We start from the raw sequence: 20,649 nt of genomic DNA, 5'->3' as shown, positions 1-20,649 counted from the left end.
CCGCTTGTTGGGTCCCTGCTGGAGGAGCCGTGCCCCGACTGGGCCGCGGGTCACAGTCTATGGCAACCCCGAGCTGAGAGCCCGCGACTCTGCTCCGTCTCTGCAGCCGGCTTCCCCGCTCCGATACCTGGGAGCTCTGGCGCACTCAGGCACCCCCGGTCTCTCTGTGACCCCGAGGGTCCTGAGACCACACTGTCCCGGGAGGATTCCACCCCCCGCTTAGCCACTGCAGCGACGTCCCTCCGCCGAGCCAACTTCTAAAAGGTCCGATTTTGTGCTCCGCGGCTCTAGCACTTGCCAGAAGCGGCCGGCGGAGGCCCCTCCCCCGCCGTCTATCCTCCCGAATATCGCCTCGGATTCACTTCTCCGCACGTCCTACCTTCCAGAAAGTGGTCACTTTTCTGTTCAGAGAGTTGTTGCTACTCTCTTCTTCGGTCTCCTGTTGAGTTCGTAGGTGTTCAGAATGGTTTGATCCCTATTCAGCTGAATTCCTGAGACCAGACGAAATCTAGGTCTCCTACTCCTCCGCCATCTTGCTCTGCCTCCTCTGCATGGTGATTTTTATAAAAGAAAGGCAGACCATGCCATGTGTCTACTCAATGTCTTAAAATCGTCCATTTCACTCAGAGTAAAAGCCAAATTTCATATAAAGGCTTTTGTGTCCCTACATGATTTGGTGTTCCATCTAACACTTTGCTCTAATTTCTCACTATTATCCTGCCTGCTGACTCTGTTCTAGTTCCTTTTTGTTCTGTGAATACATCAATCATGCTCCTGACTTAGAGCCTTTGCCCTCACTGTTCTCTCTTCTTGGAATAAATATTCTTCCCTCAGATACTCAAGTAGCCAACTCCCCGGCTTTCTTTAATGTCTTGCTAAAGTATTACCTTCTCAATGAATACTTTATTTAAAACTTTAACAGTGCCCCCCCGCCCCCACCAATATCCTATCATTCTGGATCATCCTTTGCTGTGCTCTAAATTTTTCTTTATTTTAAAATAGTATGTAATTTACTAATCTGTTGCTTCTTGTTTATTATATTCTATTCTGCTAGAATGTAAACTCACCGAGATCAAGGATTTGGGTTTGTTTTGTTTGTTGCTGAATCCAAAACCCTCATAACAATGCTTGGCATGTTGTACATTTTCAGGAAACATTTAATAAAGGAAAAGAGGGATGACTGGTTGGCTCAGTTGGTTAAGCGTCTGCCTTCAACTCAGGTCATGATCCCAGGGTCCTGGATCAAGTCCCAAATCGGGCTCCTTGCTCAGCGGGAGCCCACTTCTCCCTCTTCCTCTGTTTGTTGCTCCCCCTGCTTGTGCGCTCTGTCTCTCTGTCTGACAAATAAATAAAGAAAATCTCTAAAAATAATAAAGAAAAAAGTGCGTGTGAATACTAAATGAATCAGTCTTTCCTTTTAGGCTTTCGTTTTGTCTTGTCTATGACAAATTCTAAACAATTGTTTACATATTTCTCATCCTTTAGATTATTTTCAAAGTAAAATTTTCATATGAATTTTTAAAAAATTATATGGTGCGAAGAGCTCTGATGTTGTTCACAGCATTTCTCAATCCCATCTTCCTCATACTTAGCTCTCTTTCTGGAGAGCAACCATTTTTAAATGTTTATGTGTTTTTCTTATTCTGATGATTATTTCCACACATCTAAATAATATCCATATGTCATCACTGTTTTACATTTTGTTTTCCTTCGATTTTCTAATTTCTTCTTTCGTCTTTACTTACATTAAATGCTTCTTTAAAGACTCATTTTTGGGCGCCTGGGTGGCTCAGTTGGTTGAGCGACTGCCTTCGGCTCAGGTCATGATCCTGGAGTCCCGGGATCGAGTCCCACATCGGGCTCCCTGCTAGGCAGGGAGTCTGCTTCTCCCTCTGACCCTCTTCCCTCTCGTGCTCTCTCTCTCATTCTCTCTCTCTCAAAAAATAAATAAAATCTTTAAAAAAAAAAAAAGACTCATTTTTTCCCCACCCTCTTAATTCTATGGTTTTGTCTATGTGCTATAGTCCAAATCTCACTACAGCCCACAGCAAAATGGCCTTCCTAGAGTTCTTTCTTTGAGCAAAGCTATATTGTTTGTTGAGGCTTTCTGCATAGACCTCATCTGAGGAAATCATGTTACTACTTTCTAAGTTGTATCAGCTCCTTCTAGGATTTTGTTTCTTGGTTTACTCCCTCATTTTGCTGCAGCATATTCTCAATGATTTTCCCAAGACAACATGAATGCAGGTAGACTATTCAATTCCTTGTATTTGTGGCTGCTTCATTGCTGCTCACTTGATTCACATATTGACTGAAATGCTGAGTTGAAAATATGAAATAAAAATAATTTGTAGGAATTTCTAATTTGCTGATATCTTCTTTTCTGTTGTTGTTTAGTTACAGTTTATACCTCTTTTGTCATTTGGTATTAGTTTAATGGACTTTGCAAGGGGGCGGAAATAAACACTATTAAACTATTTTAAAATTTTAAATATTTATATACATACATTTAGAACTTTAATTCATCTGAAATTTGTTTATATTTATGTTGTGAAATAGGAGATCAAATTTATGTTATTTGCCAAAAGATTATGGACTGATTATTGACCATTAGTCTGAAGTAGCTGTTTCCTCTACCTGAACACTCCTCCCTCCGCTCCATATTCAGCTCACATCTCAATTCCTTAGCAAGTCTTTACTGACCACCCATTCCATATGGCCTCTCTCATTGTTTTTTGTTTCATCATCTTAGCTATTTCTTTCTGAGAATATAGAACAATCTCTAGTTATCTTTATTACTTACAATTTTTTTTGTTTGTTGTGTGTTTCTTCTATCATAACATAAACTCCTCGGCCATAGAAACTTTATTGGTGTTTTCCTCTACTGCATCCAGAGTTTTAGGTAACTGTTTTTTACTGCATATATACAACTAAATGAATACAAGAATATGTGTTTTGTAAGTATATGTGTGTCTATATAAATAAATATATGCCTATATAAATATTATATATTAATGTACATATATATGCACATATACTTAATACATGCATGTTATATATATGAAATAAAATCTTGGGGAACAAGTACTTTTTTTGTCTTGTCTTGACAATCTGCTTATTTTGCTCTTCCATCAAAATTTTGAAGTTTTTTCTTAGTTTATTCTTAGATCTTAAAAAGTTGCTTTTATTGTTGTTTGGGAGAATTAAACATGGTTTTGCTGAAAGGCTTATGCATGCAGCTGTTAGCATAATGATATATTTGCACACAGCTACAGATTTAAGTTTATAATTTTAAACTTAATTATTGTAAGTGCCTAAATAACATTAAACTTCTCAGATTAAAAAATGATTTATCAAAAATGTTTACTTGGAATAAGAACATTAACTATTAACTTCAGGAAACGTCTTTGTTATAGTTTTCACCTAATCTTTTTAAGGAAGTCATTTTTGGTCTGAGAGGAAATATGAAGTTTCATCCAAAGATTCAATGTGTTCTACTTCCCAAAGAGACAGTGAAATTCTAAATCAAATAAAGGGTACTTTTACTATTCTCTGGAGCTACACTAAAGTTGAAAGAGTTGAACGCTGACTTCATCAGATAACATCACTGGCAAAACATATCCTTACTTGAACTACTCTCTTGAAGATCTAACTTCTATGAAAATAAAACGATGATGATAATAATAATAATAATAATAATAATATGATTTACTGTAAGTTTGTTGAGTTCCATATCAACCTATTTTAATTATCACACAGGATTTTCTTGGTTTAAAAATATATATTATTTATCCCTCTAGTGACATATTTCAAGTACTCTTTATTCATTTATTCCAAAATATTTACTCAATGTCTCCTATTTGCCAATCAACATTCCAAGTATTGGGAATACAGCAGTAAACAGCAAAATCCTTGCTCTTATGAAGTTATCTTTTATTTTAGCTTTATTTTATTTTTATTTTACTTTATTTTGATGTTTTTCTCTAGAAAACATCTAGTAAAATAAAGTAAAATAAATAATATTTTAGATAATAATAGGTTTTTTGGAGAAAAGTAAAGCAGAAAGAAAAGAGAGAAAATGTGACACGGAAGACATTTTTAGTTAAGTAATTTTAGCTAAGTAATTCAGTTAGACCTTTTGAGAAAGTGTCATTTGAGTGAAGGCTTGAAGATGATGAGGGAGCAATTAATGTGACTACCCAGAGAAGATTGTTCTAGGCAGAAGGACTAGCCAGGATGAAAGCCCCTAGAAGCCAGAATGCTTGTTAAATTTTTTAAAGAAACCATCCAGTAAAATATCATTGCAAATTTTTATTTCTCAGTACAAAGAACATATAATAGTAGATAAGTTTCTCTTAGATATTTCAAAACATCCTCTAATTCAACAGGTCCAAAATTGAGCACATTATTATAGCTCTCAAACCTAGTTCCCTTTTTCACTCTGTCTTATATCAATGAATGATATGTCCATACATATAGTTGCTCAAGTCAGAAAGTTGAATCAATATATGACTTATCTATTACTTATCCTAAAACTTAGTGGCTTAAAACAACAATAAATATTTATTAGCCTCAAAGTTTTCGTGGGTCAGAAATTTAGGAACAGCCTAAGTTGGATCTTTCATCGAGTTAGTGTCAAGATGTGAGCTATGGCTGCAGTTGTATGAAGCCTTGACTGGGATAGAGAATCTGCTTTCAAAGTGACTCAGTCAAATGACAGAAATTTGGTGAATTCTCTTGATGGAAGTCCTCAATTTCTTCCATGTAGCTACTTGATTGGCTGGGAGAAGTGAGTGATCCAAAAGAGAGCTAGATAGAAACAGCAAAGTCTTTTATGAACTTACTACAGAATTCATGTGCCATCATCAAGTCACTTTGTATAATGAATATTCAACAGGAGAAAAATTGGGCTCTACCCTTGGAAGGGAGGAATGTCAAAAAAATTGAATAAGTATTTTTTAAATCGTCAGAGTTATGCTTGAGATGTTCCACTTATTCACATTCAGTACAAAAAAATTAGTAAATTTTGTCGATTTTGTGGTTATCTCTTAGATTCTTCTACTTTTCTCCAACCCCACTGCTATTTAAATTACTCAAACTATCCTCAGCTCTCATCTTGACCACTGGAATTGTTTCCAAATGGGACTTTGGACAAAAGTCCATGTATCATCTATAAAGCAGTGCATGATCTGGTACCTACAACTCTCCAGTCTCACTTGTTATTAATATTAACACTCTGGCTCTATTCCAGACACACTAATATTCTTTTAGTCTCTGGTACTTTCCATGACACTACAAGTTCTGAGATATGTTCTCTTGTATCTACCCATTCAGTCTTTTCCTATGGGTAATTCTGGACTACCACTTCAGCAGCCCCTCCTCTTAGAAATTTTCACTGACTTTTACAGAAATTGATAGAATCCTTTTGAATTATTTAGAATTTGGCTAGAATGCCAAAACTGAAATCGAACTACTGAACAGAAAATGATATATATCCAAAATTGCTTTAACTAGTCACTCAATAGTTGAGTTCTGAAAGACTTAATGTTCTGAATAAGAAGTTATTAAATTATTTAAGCAGCAAACTAGTGTGTCAGTTAAGTCCCTTACAACTATACATTGGCAATGTTGACTTGGAACCTCTCTAGCTAAAGTGGTTTCAACCATAAGTTGAATCCATGAGCTAAGATGGGTCAATCAGATCTTTTTCTTTTATGCTGCTCAGTCTTTCCTAAAGCTTGCCTAACTTTTTCTATACTTGAGTATAACGGAATACTATTATATCCATCCAGAACCCTTTTATATAAATTAGCTTGAGTGAATTTCTCTTTATTTCTCTTAAATATCCTGGACCAAAGAAGTCATGGTATCAAATGCAAAATCCAAACATTAGCATAAGGAGCTGGCATTTTTCAAAACATATATATAGATTGTGTCATTTCTTTTACTAAACTTATCTATAAAAAATATGTGCCACTTTAAGTCTCCATTTTAATACTGGTAAAACAGTATCTGTTTTGCTCAAGGCAAAACAACTAGTTAATGAGAAAACTGGAAAAAAATATAAACCTCCTGGCTGTCCATCTGGAACTTCAACCATTGTACTATGATGACTTCCATTTAATTATTTTGTGCACTGAACACATAACAGAAACTAAGTATATTCTAAGTAATTTCCAATGTATCTGAAACAATTAGTTTTCTTTAAAATAAATAAGTCATTAAGAAGCTACAAATCAGCGAGTTAATTAGCTGTGTTATGGCTTTTTCGTTCTTTCAGTTGAAATAAGCTAATGCCAAAACTATAAAGAAATACAGTATTATTCATGAGGATAGTTTAGATAGAAGTTACAACAGAAGTTTTCATAGAAGTTATAACAATTATTAATTTGGGCACAATACTCTACAAGTATTTAGTAAAAATAAGTGATTTTATGACAAAAAATAAATTTTGTAGATAAAAAAAGATTGTATAAAGATTAGAGTTAAGAAATTTCAGGGGCGCCTGGGTGGCTCAGTCGGTTAAGTGGCTGCCTTCAGCTTAGGTCATGATCTCAGGGTCCTGGGATCGAGCCCTGCATTGGACTCCCTGCTCAACAAAGAGTTTGCTTCTTCCTCTGCCTCTCCCTCATGCTTGCTCTCTCTCTCTCTCAAAAAAATGAAAACTAAAAAAAAAAAAAAAAAAGAAATTTCAAATGACTGCACTATCTAATCCTGTTTCTATTTTTACTATTAAATGGAGTCCTCCTTCTTCATCCTATCCTTTGTCTATAATCCTGTATTAACCTTTTATATTATAAACACATGAACAATATGTAATTATCCCTAACAACCAGCAAGCATTGAATGTAGACACCATAGACCCTAAAAAGCACTAATTTATGTAAGCACTGAATGTAGACATGATTGCAATATCCCCATGACATTCTAATTTACAACTTTCCAGTTCTACTATTAAATGATGATTTTCATGATTTGATGATTTAAGTTTCTCTTGCAGACTTCTGTATCTTGATTTTTTCCTATTTCTAAATACTTGTTCTAAGATTGTCTTTGGTTATTTATTAGCATCACTCCTAACTTGGATAGAAGGACAGAAGGAGAAAGTCGGACTTTCTCTTGTGTTAAACATATACTCTATGCATGATTACTGCTAGACTTGGAGGGTTGTAGTCTGTTGTTTGACCTCTCATCATTATATTTAGTTAATATGTTTCAAAAATATTTCTTCAGTTGTTACTCTGGATGTTCTGGATTTCTTCTAGGTCTCTTAAAACAATTGGAACAGTCATGATTTGCTTACATAGTAGATCTTACAAAGTAGGAGATAGACATTGATTGATTAATGATTATTGCAATTGTGATAAGTGCTACTAATGAGGAGTACAAATGTGGGAAATACTTTAGCAGTGTTTTACAAAATCAGAGAGAATAGTTAAGATTTCTTGAGAAAATGATACTTAAACCTAGATCATAAAGATAAGTATAAATTAATTAGATGAAGAGAGGACCAATGAGCATTCCAGGCAAAGGTAATGGCTAATGGTAGGTTATGTCAGAGGCGTTGAAGAGGACATGGTGAGAAGTCATAGGATTACAGATCTAAATTATAAGGTAGGGCCAAGTGGATTGATATACTATGTGAAATAAAATGCAGGGTCAGGGTTATAAAAGATTTTTATCCCAAGAAATGGAAAGATGGAGTTGCCATTAACCAAGTTTGAAAAGAATGAAAAAAAAAAGTGTGTGTAGAAACAGAAGGGGTTTATGTTTGCTCTTATTAGAGAGCTGGGTTGCCAGCAATCTGTGATTATTTTCTTCCAGGTTCAGAAATTGAGATGATTCTAAGCTATGCCTAGTCTCCTGCTAGCCCTCTACATTTCTGGCTCATTCTTACCTAAAAGTCTTTGAGATCTTAAAGCAACTCATAGGAGTTCACCCTTTGGATGAGTCCTTGAATACAGTTTTTGTCCCCCTAAATCCATAAAGCTTTCAAAACTTGTACACAGATTGTAAACTACTCAGTTACTACTCACCCCACCCCACCCAGCCCCCAAGAGAAATGCAGCTCTAAATACTTGGCTCCCTTCTATGAATTTCCTTTCTCTTAGGTCACAGCCATATTATTTTCCATTGTGTTTTCAGCTCTTCAATGCACAGATTTGTTTTAACTTGTCTAGTTGTTTTCAGTGTAAAGTTCCATCTGTTTAAAATATTGGCTTATACGTTAATGTTTAAGTGGCTTGGCAGTAAACCTCTTTATACTTTAGTTTCTTCACCTGTAATGCATAGGTTATAATATCTAACGAGCAACATTGTTATGAGAATTAAATGATATCATGTATATGTGCCTGAGAGATCAGGAAGCAGCTATAATTTTTATCATATTTATTATAAATTAAAATAAGCTAGGCCCCATCAAACTGCAGATATGAGTTCAGACATGAGATCACTTTAAAACGATAATCATATTTGACTGGCATATTGCTCACAGTAGCAAGAATCAAGATCTTAGTGCCTTGCTAATTTTTAGTTATTTTTCTGAGTCTCCAGAGGTATTCTAGAATAGTTCTTTTTATATTCCTCCACTATGGTCTCCCTTTTCAATAATTCATATCATCAAACTATCAACTTAAAGCCTCCTTCACTGCATGTGTCTTCATGGCAAAAAAATGATACCTTTTCTAAGGCAGAATGCTTTCATGTGAAATATTCAAAACTTCACATTCTCCTAGATACCCCAGTTTCTCTTTAGTTCTCTTAATGAGACGAAAGCCATAAGGAAATGGGAAGGATGCGCATCTCTTTCATTCTGTGTTTTGTTTTTCGAACAAATATCAATTGCTTATATTTCTAAAACTCACAAAGTTCCAAATAATAACTGTGAACGTTTTTTTTCTACAAAGAATTATAGCCCTACGAGACTGGTTGTGGAGCTATAAACTACATGGTAAACTGTGTTTCTCCGTCATACCCAAACCTTCTCTGCCTCAGGAATCTGGGCACTGATTTATTTTCTACAAGTCACCCTTCCTTCTGTGCAAATCAATTCATGAAAATAGATGCATTGAGACTTGTGGCCCCATGTGCCAAGACTTATCTCAAACCCTCTTTATGTTGCCCAGCTATATCTTTCATATGTTCTCTCAATTTTAAGGTGCATTTAGCAGAGGTAAATAGGTATTGACAATTATTCTAAATTCATCTTAGAAGCATCCATATTTAATGGTTATTTCTGTCCTCAAAAAGTGGATGTATTTTATTTTCTTGTCTCAGTGAGGAGGACAAAGGGGAAAGAAGAGGAAGGAAAGGGACATCTTTCTTATGAATTTTTGTTTTTTTATTTTTTAAAGAGAGAAAGAGCGAGAGGGCAAGAGCAGGGTGGGGAGGGGCAGAGGGAGAAGTGAGAGAGAATTCTAAACAGACTCCGTGCCCATGACAGAGCAGAGAGCATAACCTGAGCCAAAACCAAGAGTCGACGCTTAACTGACTGAGCCTCCCAGGTGCCCCAAATTTTGATTTTTTATTTCCATTTTTAAGAAAAAATGTTTCTGCCAGTATCTCATAAATTGAAATCTCTGAACTTTCAAGTAGTATGTCTTTCTACAAATAAGAATATATATTTAACTGAAACAAATGTTCATTGATGGGAGTGTATATGAGTCTGCACAAGTTTCCAAGAAGAGTTAATAGTAAATAGTTAAGAGTAGTTAAGAATAGGTAAGAGTAAATAGTAAAATTAATAAGTACAGTACTTGATGCAGTAGAGAACAGAAGAGCCAAGTGTGGGAGGCAGATGAATTAACAGATTTGAGACGTTCATAAATAAAAGACTTCTAAAAAATTAAAAGCTGTTTGTTTCAGAAGTACTGATCATGAGTAATTTGCTAAGAACCTTAGTAACTTGCTATAAATATGATAGTTTTATTGATACTCAATATGTTTGTACAGATGATGATGTTGACTATTTAAAAATAAGAGAAAGATTCCAGATTGGTCATATGGAGCTTTATTACTATAAACTTTCTTTAATGACTCTCTTCAATACTTCTCTTAAGACAGTCTATTAATTTTCACATGGTGCAAGTCTCAGATATTGTACTGTACTATGAAGAAAGTTCTAGGATTAATGTGGCAGAGCAGAGGGGCACCTGGATGGCTCAGTTGGTTAAGCAGCTGACTCTTGATTTCATCTCAGGTCATGATCTCAGGGTCCTGGGATGGAGCTCAGCCTTGCACTCCATTCGCAGTGGGAAGTCTGTTTGAGGATTCTCTGTCTGCCTCTCCCTCTGCTCCTCTCTCTGCTCGTGCTCTCTCTCTCTTTCTAAAATAAATAAATAAATCTTAAAAAAAAAATGCCAGAGCAGGAATTGTAGGTGATAGGAAGTTTTCCTATATGCATAGCCTCTAATCTTTTCAGAAAAGGAAGGGATAGATGATGTAGAGATGCTTTTCAGCCAATTACTCCATGTAGTTTTGTTGGCAATAATTCCTTCTGAGTCAGAATTGTGAATCTTTAGAAATAAAATCAACTGTCTCTTAAGTGGTTGAATGGTTCTTGTGTCATTGAAAGGAACATAACTAGTAAAGAAAATTGGAGTATTTCTTGGCTCAGAATTTTCTCATTTTTTTATAGACATCATTCTGCAAAGCTTGGTTGTGAATCCATTACAAAACATGTAGATTTTGCTTTCAGTAGTAGGAAGAAGGGAGCCAGCCACCCAATCATCTTCTTAACTATAACCTCACTTCCCAGGTCCTGCTCACTGATACTTCCCAGGGATTCTCTGTAGACTTCAGATGGGCCCAGACAGAGTAATCTACTAGAATGTGAATACTTTAAAGATTCAAATTTGTGTTCTACATAGTTCAGCTTCTTAGCACAGTGCTCTGCACTTAATAAATTATGAGAACTCAAAATTCATTGTTTCAACATTTAGCAGGTATTTAAGTGCATTTTGACTTGAGAAAGGATATTTTTATATAATAAAAATGCACTATAATTCTATTGTTAGGGAACTTTTCTCAGTTTTACAAATCTCTATAAATCCTCTCCTCCATAAAAGCAGGGAGAAAACTATCAAAAAATGTCACAACCAACTTTTTCAGAACTCTAGCAATTAATCAGAGATTTGCAGTAATACATGAAGTAGTTTAATCAAGAAAGACAGCTGAATATTGGTGAGAACAATGGGATTTGTGGCTATAACTTGTCCTATTCTTGTCCTCCTTATTAGCTCCATGGTAGCATTATAAACCAATGGCCTGCAATTGCAGGAAAAAACAATAATCTGGAAGCTACCAGAGTGGGCAGAAAGGAGTCTGAATTCCTTTAAAGCCTCATTGTTAGAGAATTGTCATTATTTGACCTGTCTGGAGGTTCTCTGGAAGATTCCACTTACAAGACTGCTTTAGACCTAACTTGGAGCTCACTCAGTATGAGAAGTCTTTTCACTAGCGATGTTCATTAAAAGCATTTAGAGGCAATGTTTTAATTTCATGGGTGTCCGATGCAGTGAGTAATGGGGGGGGGGGGCAAACGGCAGACTAAATAAAAAGCTTAAAAGGAAAATCAATGGCATGGTATGTCCATAGGGGTTTGGAAAAGCCCACATATTTCTGGGTATCTAGAAGACTACACATATGTATGGGGCTGTGAGCATGCCCAGAATTATGGGCCTAATTGCATCCTTTCAAAATTCATATGCTGAAATCCTAACTCCCAATACCTAAGGAAGTGACTTGATTTGGAGATAATTAAGATAAAATGAGGTCATATGGGTTGGTCCTACTCTATGACTAGTGTCCTCCTAAGAAGAAGAGATTAAGACACAGACACAGGGAGAGGAAGAAACAGAGAGGAGATGACTATCTGCAAGCTATGGAGGGAGGCCATCAGAGATTAACTCTGCCAACAGCCTGATCTTGGACCTCTAGAATTGTGAGAAAATTAATTTCTGTTGTTTAAGCCACTCAGTCTGTGGTACTGTTAAGACAACCCTACCAAGCTAATACACATAGAGTTGTGTGCATGCTCAGAAAAGACCTGAGAAGACCTTAAGCTCTGAACACGAGCTGGCCTTGAAGCCCTGTGCAAATGGCAAATAAAGGCAGAGGCAGAGTTATCAATTGCCTGATTCAGTGTTGAAGGCGTGACCCCACAAACACAAAGCCTCCAGAAAATCCTGGGAGATTTACTGGTTTTAGAAATTTAAGAAAATCCCTGTCCAATTATTGGGTAATTTCTAAGCCACCCAGACAGAGAGTTCCATGGTCATACACAATAAAGGATGTAGACTTTACAGAATTAGTTCAGAAAAGCCAATTAAAAACAAAAACAAAAACAAAAAACACCAGAGAGCAACAACAACAAACCTTAGGAAGGAGGGAGAATATGATGTACAGAATTGCCATACTATATTATTTAAAATGTCCCATTCTCAGTAAAAATATTATGAGACATTCAAAGGAAAAAAAGTATGATTCATACACAGGGAAGAAAAGGACGAGCAATAGAACCTTCCCTGAGAAAGCAAAGAGAGTGGAACTACTGGACAAAGACTTTAAACCAGTTATTTTCTTTTTTAAAAAGATTTTATTTTTTATTTATTTGTCAGAGAGAGAGAGAGAACATGAGCAGGGGGAGTGGCAGGCAGAGGGAGAAGCAGGCTCCCCACTGAACAAGGAGCTTGATGCAGGACTCGATCCCAGGACCCCGGGATCATGACGTTTAACCATGAAGGCAGACGTTTAACCAACTGAGCCACCCAGGCACCCCTAAACCAGTTATTTTCTTTTAAGATTTTACTTATTTATTTTAGAGATAGAGAGAGAGAGCTGGGGCAGGAGCCGAGGGAGAGGGGCAAGCAGACTCCATGCTGAGTGTGGAGCCCAACTCAGGGCTCTATCCCATGACCCTGAGATCATGACCTGAGCCAAAATCAAGAGTCGGACACAGCCAACTGAGCTACCCAGGTACCCCAAAAGAGCAATTCTGGAGTTGAAAAGTGGACTCATTCAATGAAAAACTCACTGGAAGGCCAGTGCTAGTTTCCTGTGACTACCATAATAAAGCACCACAAACAACAGTGATTACTTCTGCCACAGTTTCAGAGGCCGGAAGTCTGAAGTCAGTTCACTGGGCCCAAAACAAGGTATGAGTAGGACCATGCACCCTCCAGAGGCTCTAGGGGAGAATCTGTTCCTTCCTTTTCCTGCATCTCCTGACTTCTGGTATTACTTGGCTGTGCACATCACTCTAATCTCTGCCTCTCTGGTCACAGTGACTTCCCCCTTTGTCTGTGATCAAATATACCTCTGCCTCTCTCTTATAAGGAGATATGTCATAGCATGTAGGGTTGACTTGGATAATCTGGAATAATATCCCCCACACAGTGAAAAATGTGAGGGATTGTCAGTTTAGCATACATAATATTCTGGTGTTTTTTTTTTTTTTTTTTAAGAAGTGAAGGGCAGGACATTACTGGTTCAGATCCAGTTAAGTTGGTTTATTTGTTGTTAGGAGGATATAGAAGTTTATTTTCTGATCATTGAAAGGAAGAATTTTATAAAAAAAATGCAAAGAATGGTTTAGAAGCAGCAATCTGTAGTTATGAGGGCTCTGACAATCCTTTCTGCCCTATGTTCTTGGGGTACGGAAAATGAGCAAATGCTGCTTAAGAGGACAGGTGAAAGTTACTTAAAACCAGGTGGTAGAGAAAGTTCTAGAGTTATTGAGAACATAGTGGTTTCTTAATGATATTATTATTATTGTTTATTATTAGTGGTATTAGTATTAGTATTACATTAGAATAAACTTTCCAGAGATCATGGTGTCATGGAGTTCAACTGACCAGTAATAATCAGAGGTAAAGGGTCACAAAGTAATGTAGAGCTAAAAGAATAGAGAGAGGAGAAACTTATGGTTCGGTAGTGAGCATGAAAGACAGAGAGAACGAACCATTGGCCTGATAAGTGACTTAGAATGTCCAGAACGAGCTAGGATCTTTAGAACTGCACAATAGTTAATGGATGCTGTTAGCTGTGATCCTCCACTTGCAGAAACATCACTTTCACATTACGATTGATATTGGATTTTAAAATTGTGCCTCTGTGTGTGGTAGACAATTCAACAGTGATGGCTGTTAAGACCCATTTTCACTACCTAGCCTCACTCCTAACTTGGATAGGATAACTTGGATAAATTTCGGCAGGAGGAATTTGATACTGCTGACATCAAGCTGTGACCACAAAGGTTCAGGACCTGGCAATGCTCTGAGTTGAGTGACAGAGCTGGGAGGCTATGATGACTGACCATCTCCAGGAAATATCAGCTTGAATATATCAGTTTCAAACACATGTGTGCTCAGGAAGTCTGTTTCACTTCCCTGAGCAAAGTTCTATGGGTGAAAAGAATTATTTGATCTTAGTAAGCAGGCCCCGGCCCTCTGTAGACCAGCCTAGGTAAATGAGGAGCTGGACGGGGTGTCACGACACATGTGGGCCTCTAGCATGAGCAGCTGCATAAAACAGAGAACGTCTGAATGAAAAAAAAAGTGCAGTAACTCTACTTTTCCTGGACACACATTCTCATTGTATAATAGCCAGCTGCACTCACCACATTGATGGTAATTTCTCTATCTTAATGCACACATTTTTGATCTGACCAAAAGGTCCTATAGATGAATGACACAAGGTGAAAGCAGAATGAGTTTAATTGGGTATGCTATTAATAGAGGAAGCATCTAATTGAAGAAAAGAACATTACTGTTTAATCTGTAGGACAGAAGTTTTATTACCATTGGAAAGAATTCACAAAACTTGAAAGGTGATGCTTTTCCCTCAATAAAAGCAATAAGAATTACATTTCACAGCTGAACTTTCATTTTGTTTTTCTTATGCCTGAAACACCAAGGACACTTTTAACTAAAAATTGCAACTAAAAGTCAAGTTTCAGTAAATAAAAATTTTGAAAGCCTACTTATTTGGAAATGGCTTTGTTTCTAGAATTAACACAAAATGTCACCTCTGACCCTTGGGCTGAATACATATGAAACCTTATAAATACTGACTGTAGATCTATAGAGACCTGTCTGTCATTACGGTAACGTTCACTGTATAGTATAGAAAGTTTCTCTTTTTCTTTTTAAAGGTATTTTTGCTTACCATTTTTATTCTCTATTTATAGGGACAATTATTAGGAAGACTTTTTGTTGTCGTTTTTTGGTAAAATCTGAATGTTATTCTCATTTGTAGCTTGGTTGCAACAAAGGAAACAGACAGCGCAAGATCCCGAAGTGCTCCAATGTCACCTTCTGACTTTCTGGATAAATTAATGGGGAGGACATCAGGGTATGATGCAAGAATCAGACCCAATTTTAAAGGTAATTGTTCTGACTACTATTATATATGAAATATGTTTTGAATATGCTTAAACAAGATAAATTTTCAGATTGATTCCACCAAAAATTCTAAAGCTTATTTCCAGTACTCTTCCAAGTACGGTACTATTCGAAGATATGTCTTGAAAGAAAAAAAAATTATTCTCATGTTAATAGTTCTCAGAGTTTGTCTTCTTTGGACCAATAGTATTTCTTTGTCTTTCTTTTTATACTTATTGTCATGATGATTCATTTTAGGAAATTATGTAATTTCTTAAAATGAATATATGTTCACTGTATATATGAATATATAAATATTTTATTTTATTTTTATATTGTCCATAAATATATTTTAATATATATTAAAATATATATAATCCTATATATATATTATATATATATAATATCCTACAATATACTCATAAAATGTATTCCTACTCACTGGAATGGAAGTTTCTTTAGAGCTGGCAATAAACCATATTTTAAATCCCCCACAGCAAGACTCTCTATATTGTGGAGAATCAAACAGTTGTTGAATTTATGTACAGGGAAAATAGTCTGAATAACTAAAAGCTACTGATAACATTTAAAAAATCATTCCACCTACCAAATATTTTGCCTAAATTTATAGGAAAGAGTGTAATTGTCAATTCAAGAATACTTTTTTTGTTCTCTGTTTAATATAGTGATAAGCAACATATTTATACATCATAAGTAGATTATCCAAAACCACAATAAGTCCTGGGGTAAAAGACTAGAAAGTTACTTTCATGCCCGTAATTATTTAATATCTCTTGAAAATTATTCTGTTTTTGTAAAGAAAATAATCCAAATTATAAGAATGCCTACCTTTTCCATGAGATTCAGTTAAGCTATTTTCATTCTTAAAGGTAAAAGGAAATACAATGTAGTCTACGATAATTATTTTTTTCCTGAATTTGTTCTTATGGGAAGAACAGAAAAAGAATTGCTTAGCAGTGGTTTAAGAATTATTTAGAGGACTAATAAACACCAAGAATGGGTATCAGGAGAAAAAAAATAAGAGTAAAATTTGTTGATAATTTAGAAGTAAAAAATTATGAATTGCTTCAATTTCAAAATTATTTTGACATGTAGATTGCTTTTCTTGATTTGTTTTTAAGCATTTTGACTATTATATTTTTATTTTATTTTTATATTTTTTGGCCATAAATATATATATATATATATATATATTTTAAGATTTATTTAGAAGAAAAGAGAGAGCATGAGTAGAGAAGGGGCAGAGGGAGAGGAAGAGAGAGAGAAGCCTAAGCAGGTTCCACACTCAGTGCAGTGCTCACCTGAGGTGGGGCTCCATCTCATGACCCTGAGATCATTACCTGAACTGAAATCAAGAGTTGGACGCTTAACCGACTGAGCCACCCAGGTGCCCTGACCATAAATATATTTAACTGTATAAGAGGAAAACACTAAATGTAAGCTGTGAGAAAATAGTGCAGCTTAAGAAATATCACACACAAATGAAACGAGATTTCATCATTATGAGGATCTTCTACAAATTGAGGAAGAGCAGTATCCCTGACATTAGGTTGAAAACTAACTTTGAATTGATCTTGAAAAATATTCAGTTGTCATATTAGTAAACAGCAAGAAATATAATCAGTAATTAGTGGATTCATTATAGTGATTCCATTCAGTGATTCAGAAGTATTGCTTTGTTTTCACTGAAAACTACAGAAGAAAATGTATTCTATTTTTAAATATCTGTGAACATTTTTAACAAAATCACATAGACTCAATGGATATCTTAATAAAAATACAGGTAAGTTACTAACCACACAACAGCCGTCCGAGTTCCTTTGCTGCTTTCTTGGAAAGTTGACTTTTATTTTATCATTTCAATCATTTAACAAAGGAGATTTTAAACCATCTGAAATGTGATTAATAGTACTATTTATGAGTGAGGCCAGGAAATGACTGAAAAGATTTGGTCTTCCTTAAAATAAGTACTGATTTTTTTAAATAAAAATACATTTCTAAAAACTAGCTGATAACCAAGGCCAGTTTAGAAGTTAGTAGATTTCTTTTTTAATTGAGAATAGGAGAATCAATTTTTACATTGCAGTGTCCATAAAGGAACAGAAAAGAAAGGGAAGGGGGATTTTCTCTCCTTTATGGTTTTTCAAGATATGTTATACTCTGAATATCAGAAAAGCAAGTGGATCTTCATTTGATTACCACGAATAATGTCAGTTTTTTTAAACCAATACCTTAATGGATCAGTTCTTAGCAACACTCTTGTTTTTTCACCTCTCACTAAGAGTGAGACGTTGTTGTCTCGGGGGAAGCTCACAACTTCCTCCCCAAATTAAGCACATTCAACGCAGTTTCATTTTATTGAACAAAATAACATCATAATCCTTTGACCATCATTTCATTGCCTAATATTGAAATTTAAATTTAATTTAAATATATTTAAATATTTTTGAGGTGTTTAGGTACTAACAAACTAAATCCAAGACCTATCAGAAGATGATTAGAGAGGAGGATTAGCCCTTCTATTGTCAGGGACCTGGGGACTCACCAGACCTCTTTAAGAAAGTTCATCAGGCGGAAGTACGAAGAAACTGTTCTGGTAATATTTAACTCAATTTTTCTGTGCAGTAGCTCACAAGACTAAAAGTACAACATCCCTACCCCCTATATTGATTGTTTTTCCTCTTGTCTATTTTTTTTAAAGGAGTTTACCTAGCTAATCAAATAAACTAATTTAAACTGGGTATTATATATATATATTATATATATATATAATATATATATCTACATATCAGTAGTGTGATATTCTGCTAGTCTGTTTTGTTTTGTTTTTTAAATAAGCAAAATTAAGTAATTTTTTTAAAAGAATAGGGGTGGGAATTGGCCAAAACAGATATAACAATATATATAATAATATATTACAATAACTTAATTGATTTAGTCCTCATATCTTCATAGATTAAAATGTTAATAAAAACTAATAATAAAAATAATTTACCTGGATAATTGCTCAGGCAGTAGGCAAGTGTTTTCAAAATATAAAAGCATTGGAAAAAAATCTCTCAGGGGTGTTTAAACTCTCAGGGATTTACAAATTTTGCAAGAGAAAAACATAAAATCTCAGTATTGACTTTCTCAGACAATTTACAGGGAATAAGTAAGAATGTTCAGTCTCATTAGCAATCAGTGAAGTGCAATTGCAATAATTGTAATAATAATGTGATAGTATTTTCACCTTTCAAAATATCAACATTTAAAAATAATATTAATTATTCCAGCTCAAATACATTATTATGAAATTATTTCTAGAACACTGGTTTCAAATTTTTGATTGTTTTCACAAGTATGTATACATCAAATGGGAACATACCTTGCAGGCCATAGTGGAGAACAACTATTAAAATATATAAATTGGCAAGTAAAGCTTCACCTGTCACTAAACTTGTTCTTTTATATACTGCTAACAAAAAATCTAGATGTACACATTTTTTCTTTAATGTAAATTATGATACTTTTTGTATTTTTTGTCACATTTCTCTAAAACAACCTACACCTTTTAAAAAGTTTGACCTGTTGGAACACCTGGGTGGCTCAGTCAGTTAAGCATCTGCCTTCCGCTCAGGTCACAATCCCAGGGTCCCAGAATTGAGTCTCGCATCGGGCTCCCTGCTCAGCGGGGAGCCTGCTTCTCCCTCTGCCTGCCATTCCCCCTGCTTTTGCTCTCTCTCTCTCTCTCTCTCGGACAAATGAATAAATAAAGTCTTTCAAAAAAAATAATCTGACCTGTTTAAGATTAAATATTTTTTTGAAGATTTTATTTATTTGAGAGAGAGCGAGCGAGCAAGAGAGAGCACAAGTTGAGTGAAGGGCAGAGGGAGAAGCAGACTCCCTGCTGAGCAGGGATCCCGACGCAGGGCTCCATCCCAGGACTCTGGGATCATGACCTGAGCCGAAGGCAGATGCTTAGCCAACTGAGCCACCCAGGCACCCAAGATTAAATATTTTAAATATGTTATTAAAATATACTGCACAAAAGTAGGAATAAATAATTCTCTTAAAACACTTTAAATTGGTACCAAGCCCAGATAGGACAGTCTCTTCATCAAAAATTATCTTAGTAATTAAATTAAATACAACTATTAGCTACTTATAAAAATAAATACTGAAAGAAATTAAAACATTTAAATGCCTAACTCACCAACATTATCTTTCTTGGTCACTAATTAATTAACTGTTCTCTTCCCCTCCAGAATGCTCATAACTTATCTTAAACTTTTATGAGAATCAATTTTCTCCAAGAAAAAGCTCTTTGCCTTGAGGATAATTTGAGTATGAAAACAACTCCAAATCTCCATTATATCTTAGTTCTGTTAAATATAATGATTTCTTGAACTATTATAAAGAATACACTTAATAACAACAGTTGGGTTTAGAAATGATCTGAGAGGGGTGCCTGGGTGGCTCAGTGGGTTAAGCGTCCTATTCTTGATTTTGGCTCAGGTAATGATCTCAGGGTCGTGAGATTGAGCCCTGCATTGGACTCCACACTGAGCATGAAGCCTGCTTAAGATTCTCTCTTTCACTCTCTCTCTGCCCACCCCCCTTTCTCAACAAATAAACTAATAATAAATATATATATATAAATAAATAAATGATCTGAGAGTCTGCTAAAAAGAATTAGCAAGTAAAGCTTCCCCTGTCACTAAACTTGTTAATCCTTCAACAGAAGACAGAGTTTTGAACAAATCATTCTTTCAAAAATTTGGTCTTAGCAGAAATGGTATGTATAGAAACAGTTATTTCTATTTTGAAAGACAAAAATAATAGGCAAGCAACGCTATTTCTTCCCTGCAGTTTGAAATTCTTTCTCTTTTCGAACCCTTCCTATCTAGGGGAAAGCAGAAATGGAAGGGCACAGTGACAGAAAGCGTTGCACATAAGCCTGAACCACAGGTTGTAGAGAATCAGTGCTCAACACAAAACCCAAGCATGTTACTCACTTGAGAGTTCCAGACGATTTAAGAGAAGACCCCCAAATCCTTGTAAACAGCAGTTTCTCGAATTCGTATTTATATCCGACTCTTCTTTTAGTTTTCAAGTTCTCTTTCTTTCTTTTTTTTTTGTCAAGTTTTATTTCTATCTCTCCACACACAGATAGAATAAAGCACTTTCTCATTTTCAGAACATGTGTAAGTTGATAGATACACTTTCTGATCTCTGGTTTATCTGATCATCTTTTTTTTTTAATTTC

General features: G+C 35.4%; 1 protein-coding gene across 2 annotated transcripts in view; it reads left to right on the top strand.

The window, feature by feature from the left end:
• GLRA3 (glycine receptor alpha 3) overlaps nt 1-20,649 on the top strand; it is a 195,041-nt gene that overhangs the window by 31,350 nt on the left and 143,042 nt on the right. For both annotated transcript variants that reach the window (XM_025873986.2, XM_025873985.2), the window contains exon 2: nt 15,256-15,383. In XM_025873986.2, coding sequence (XP_025729771.1) covers nt 15,256-15,383 — 128 coding nt within the window. The remainder of the gene's footprint in view (nt 1-15,255; nt 15,384-20,649) is intronic.

Source organism: Callorhinus ursinus, unplaced genomic scaffold, assembly GCF_003265705.2.
Source record: "Callorhinus ursinus isolate GAN/ISIS: 27379988/994484 unplaced genomic scaffold, GSC_fseal_2.0 scaffold4, whole genome shotgun sequence".
Taxonomy (NCBI): Eukaryota; Metazoa; Chordata; class Mammalia; order Carnivora; family Otariidae; genus Callorhinus; species Callorhinus ursinus.
The sequence above is the reverse complement of the archived record's forward strand: the minus strand, read 5'-3'. Positions and strand labels throughout refer to the sequence as shown.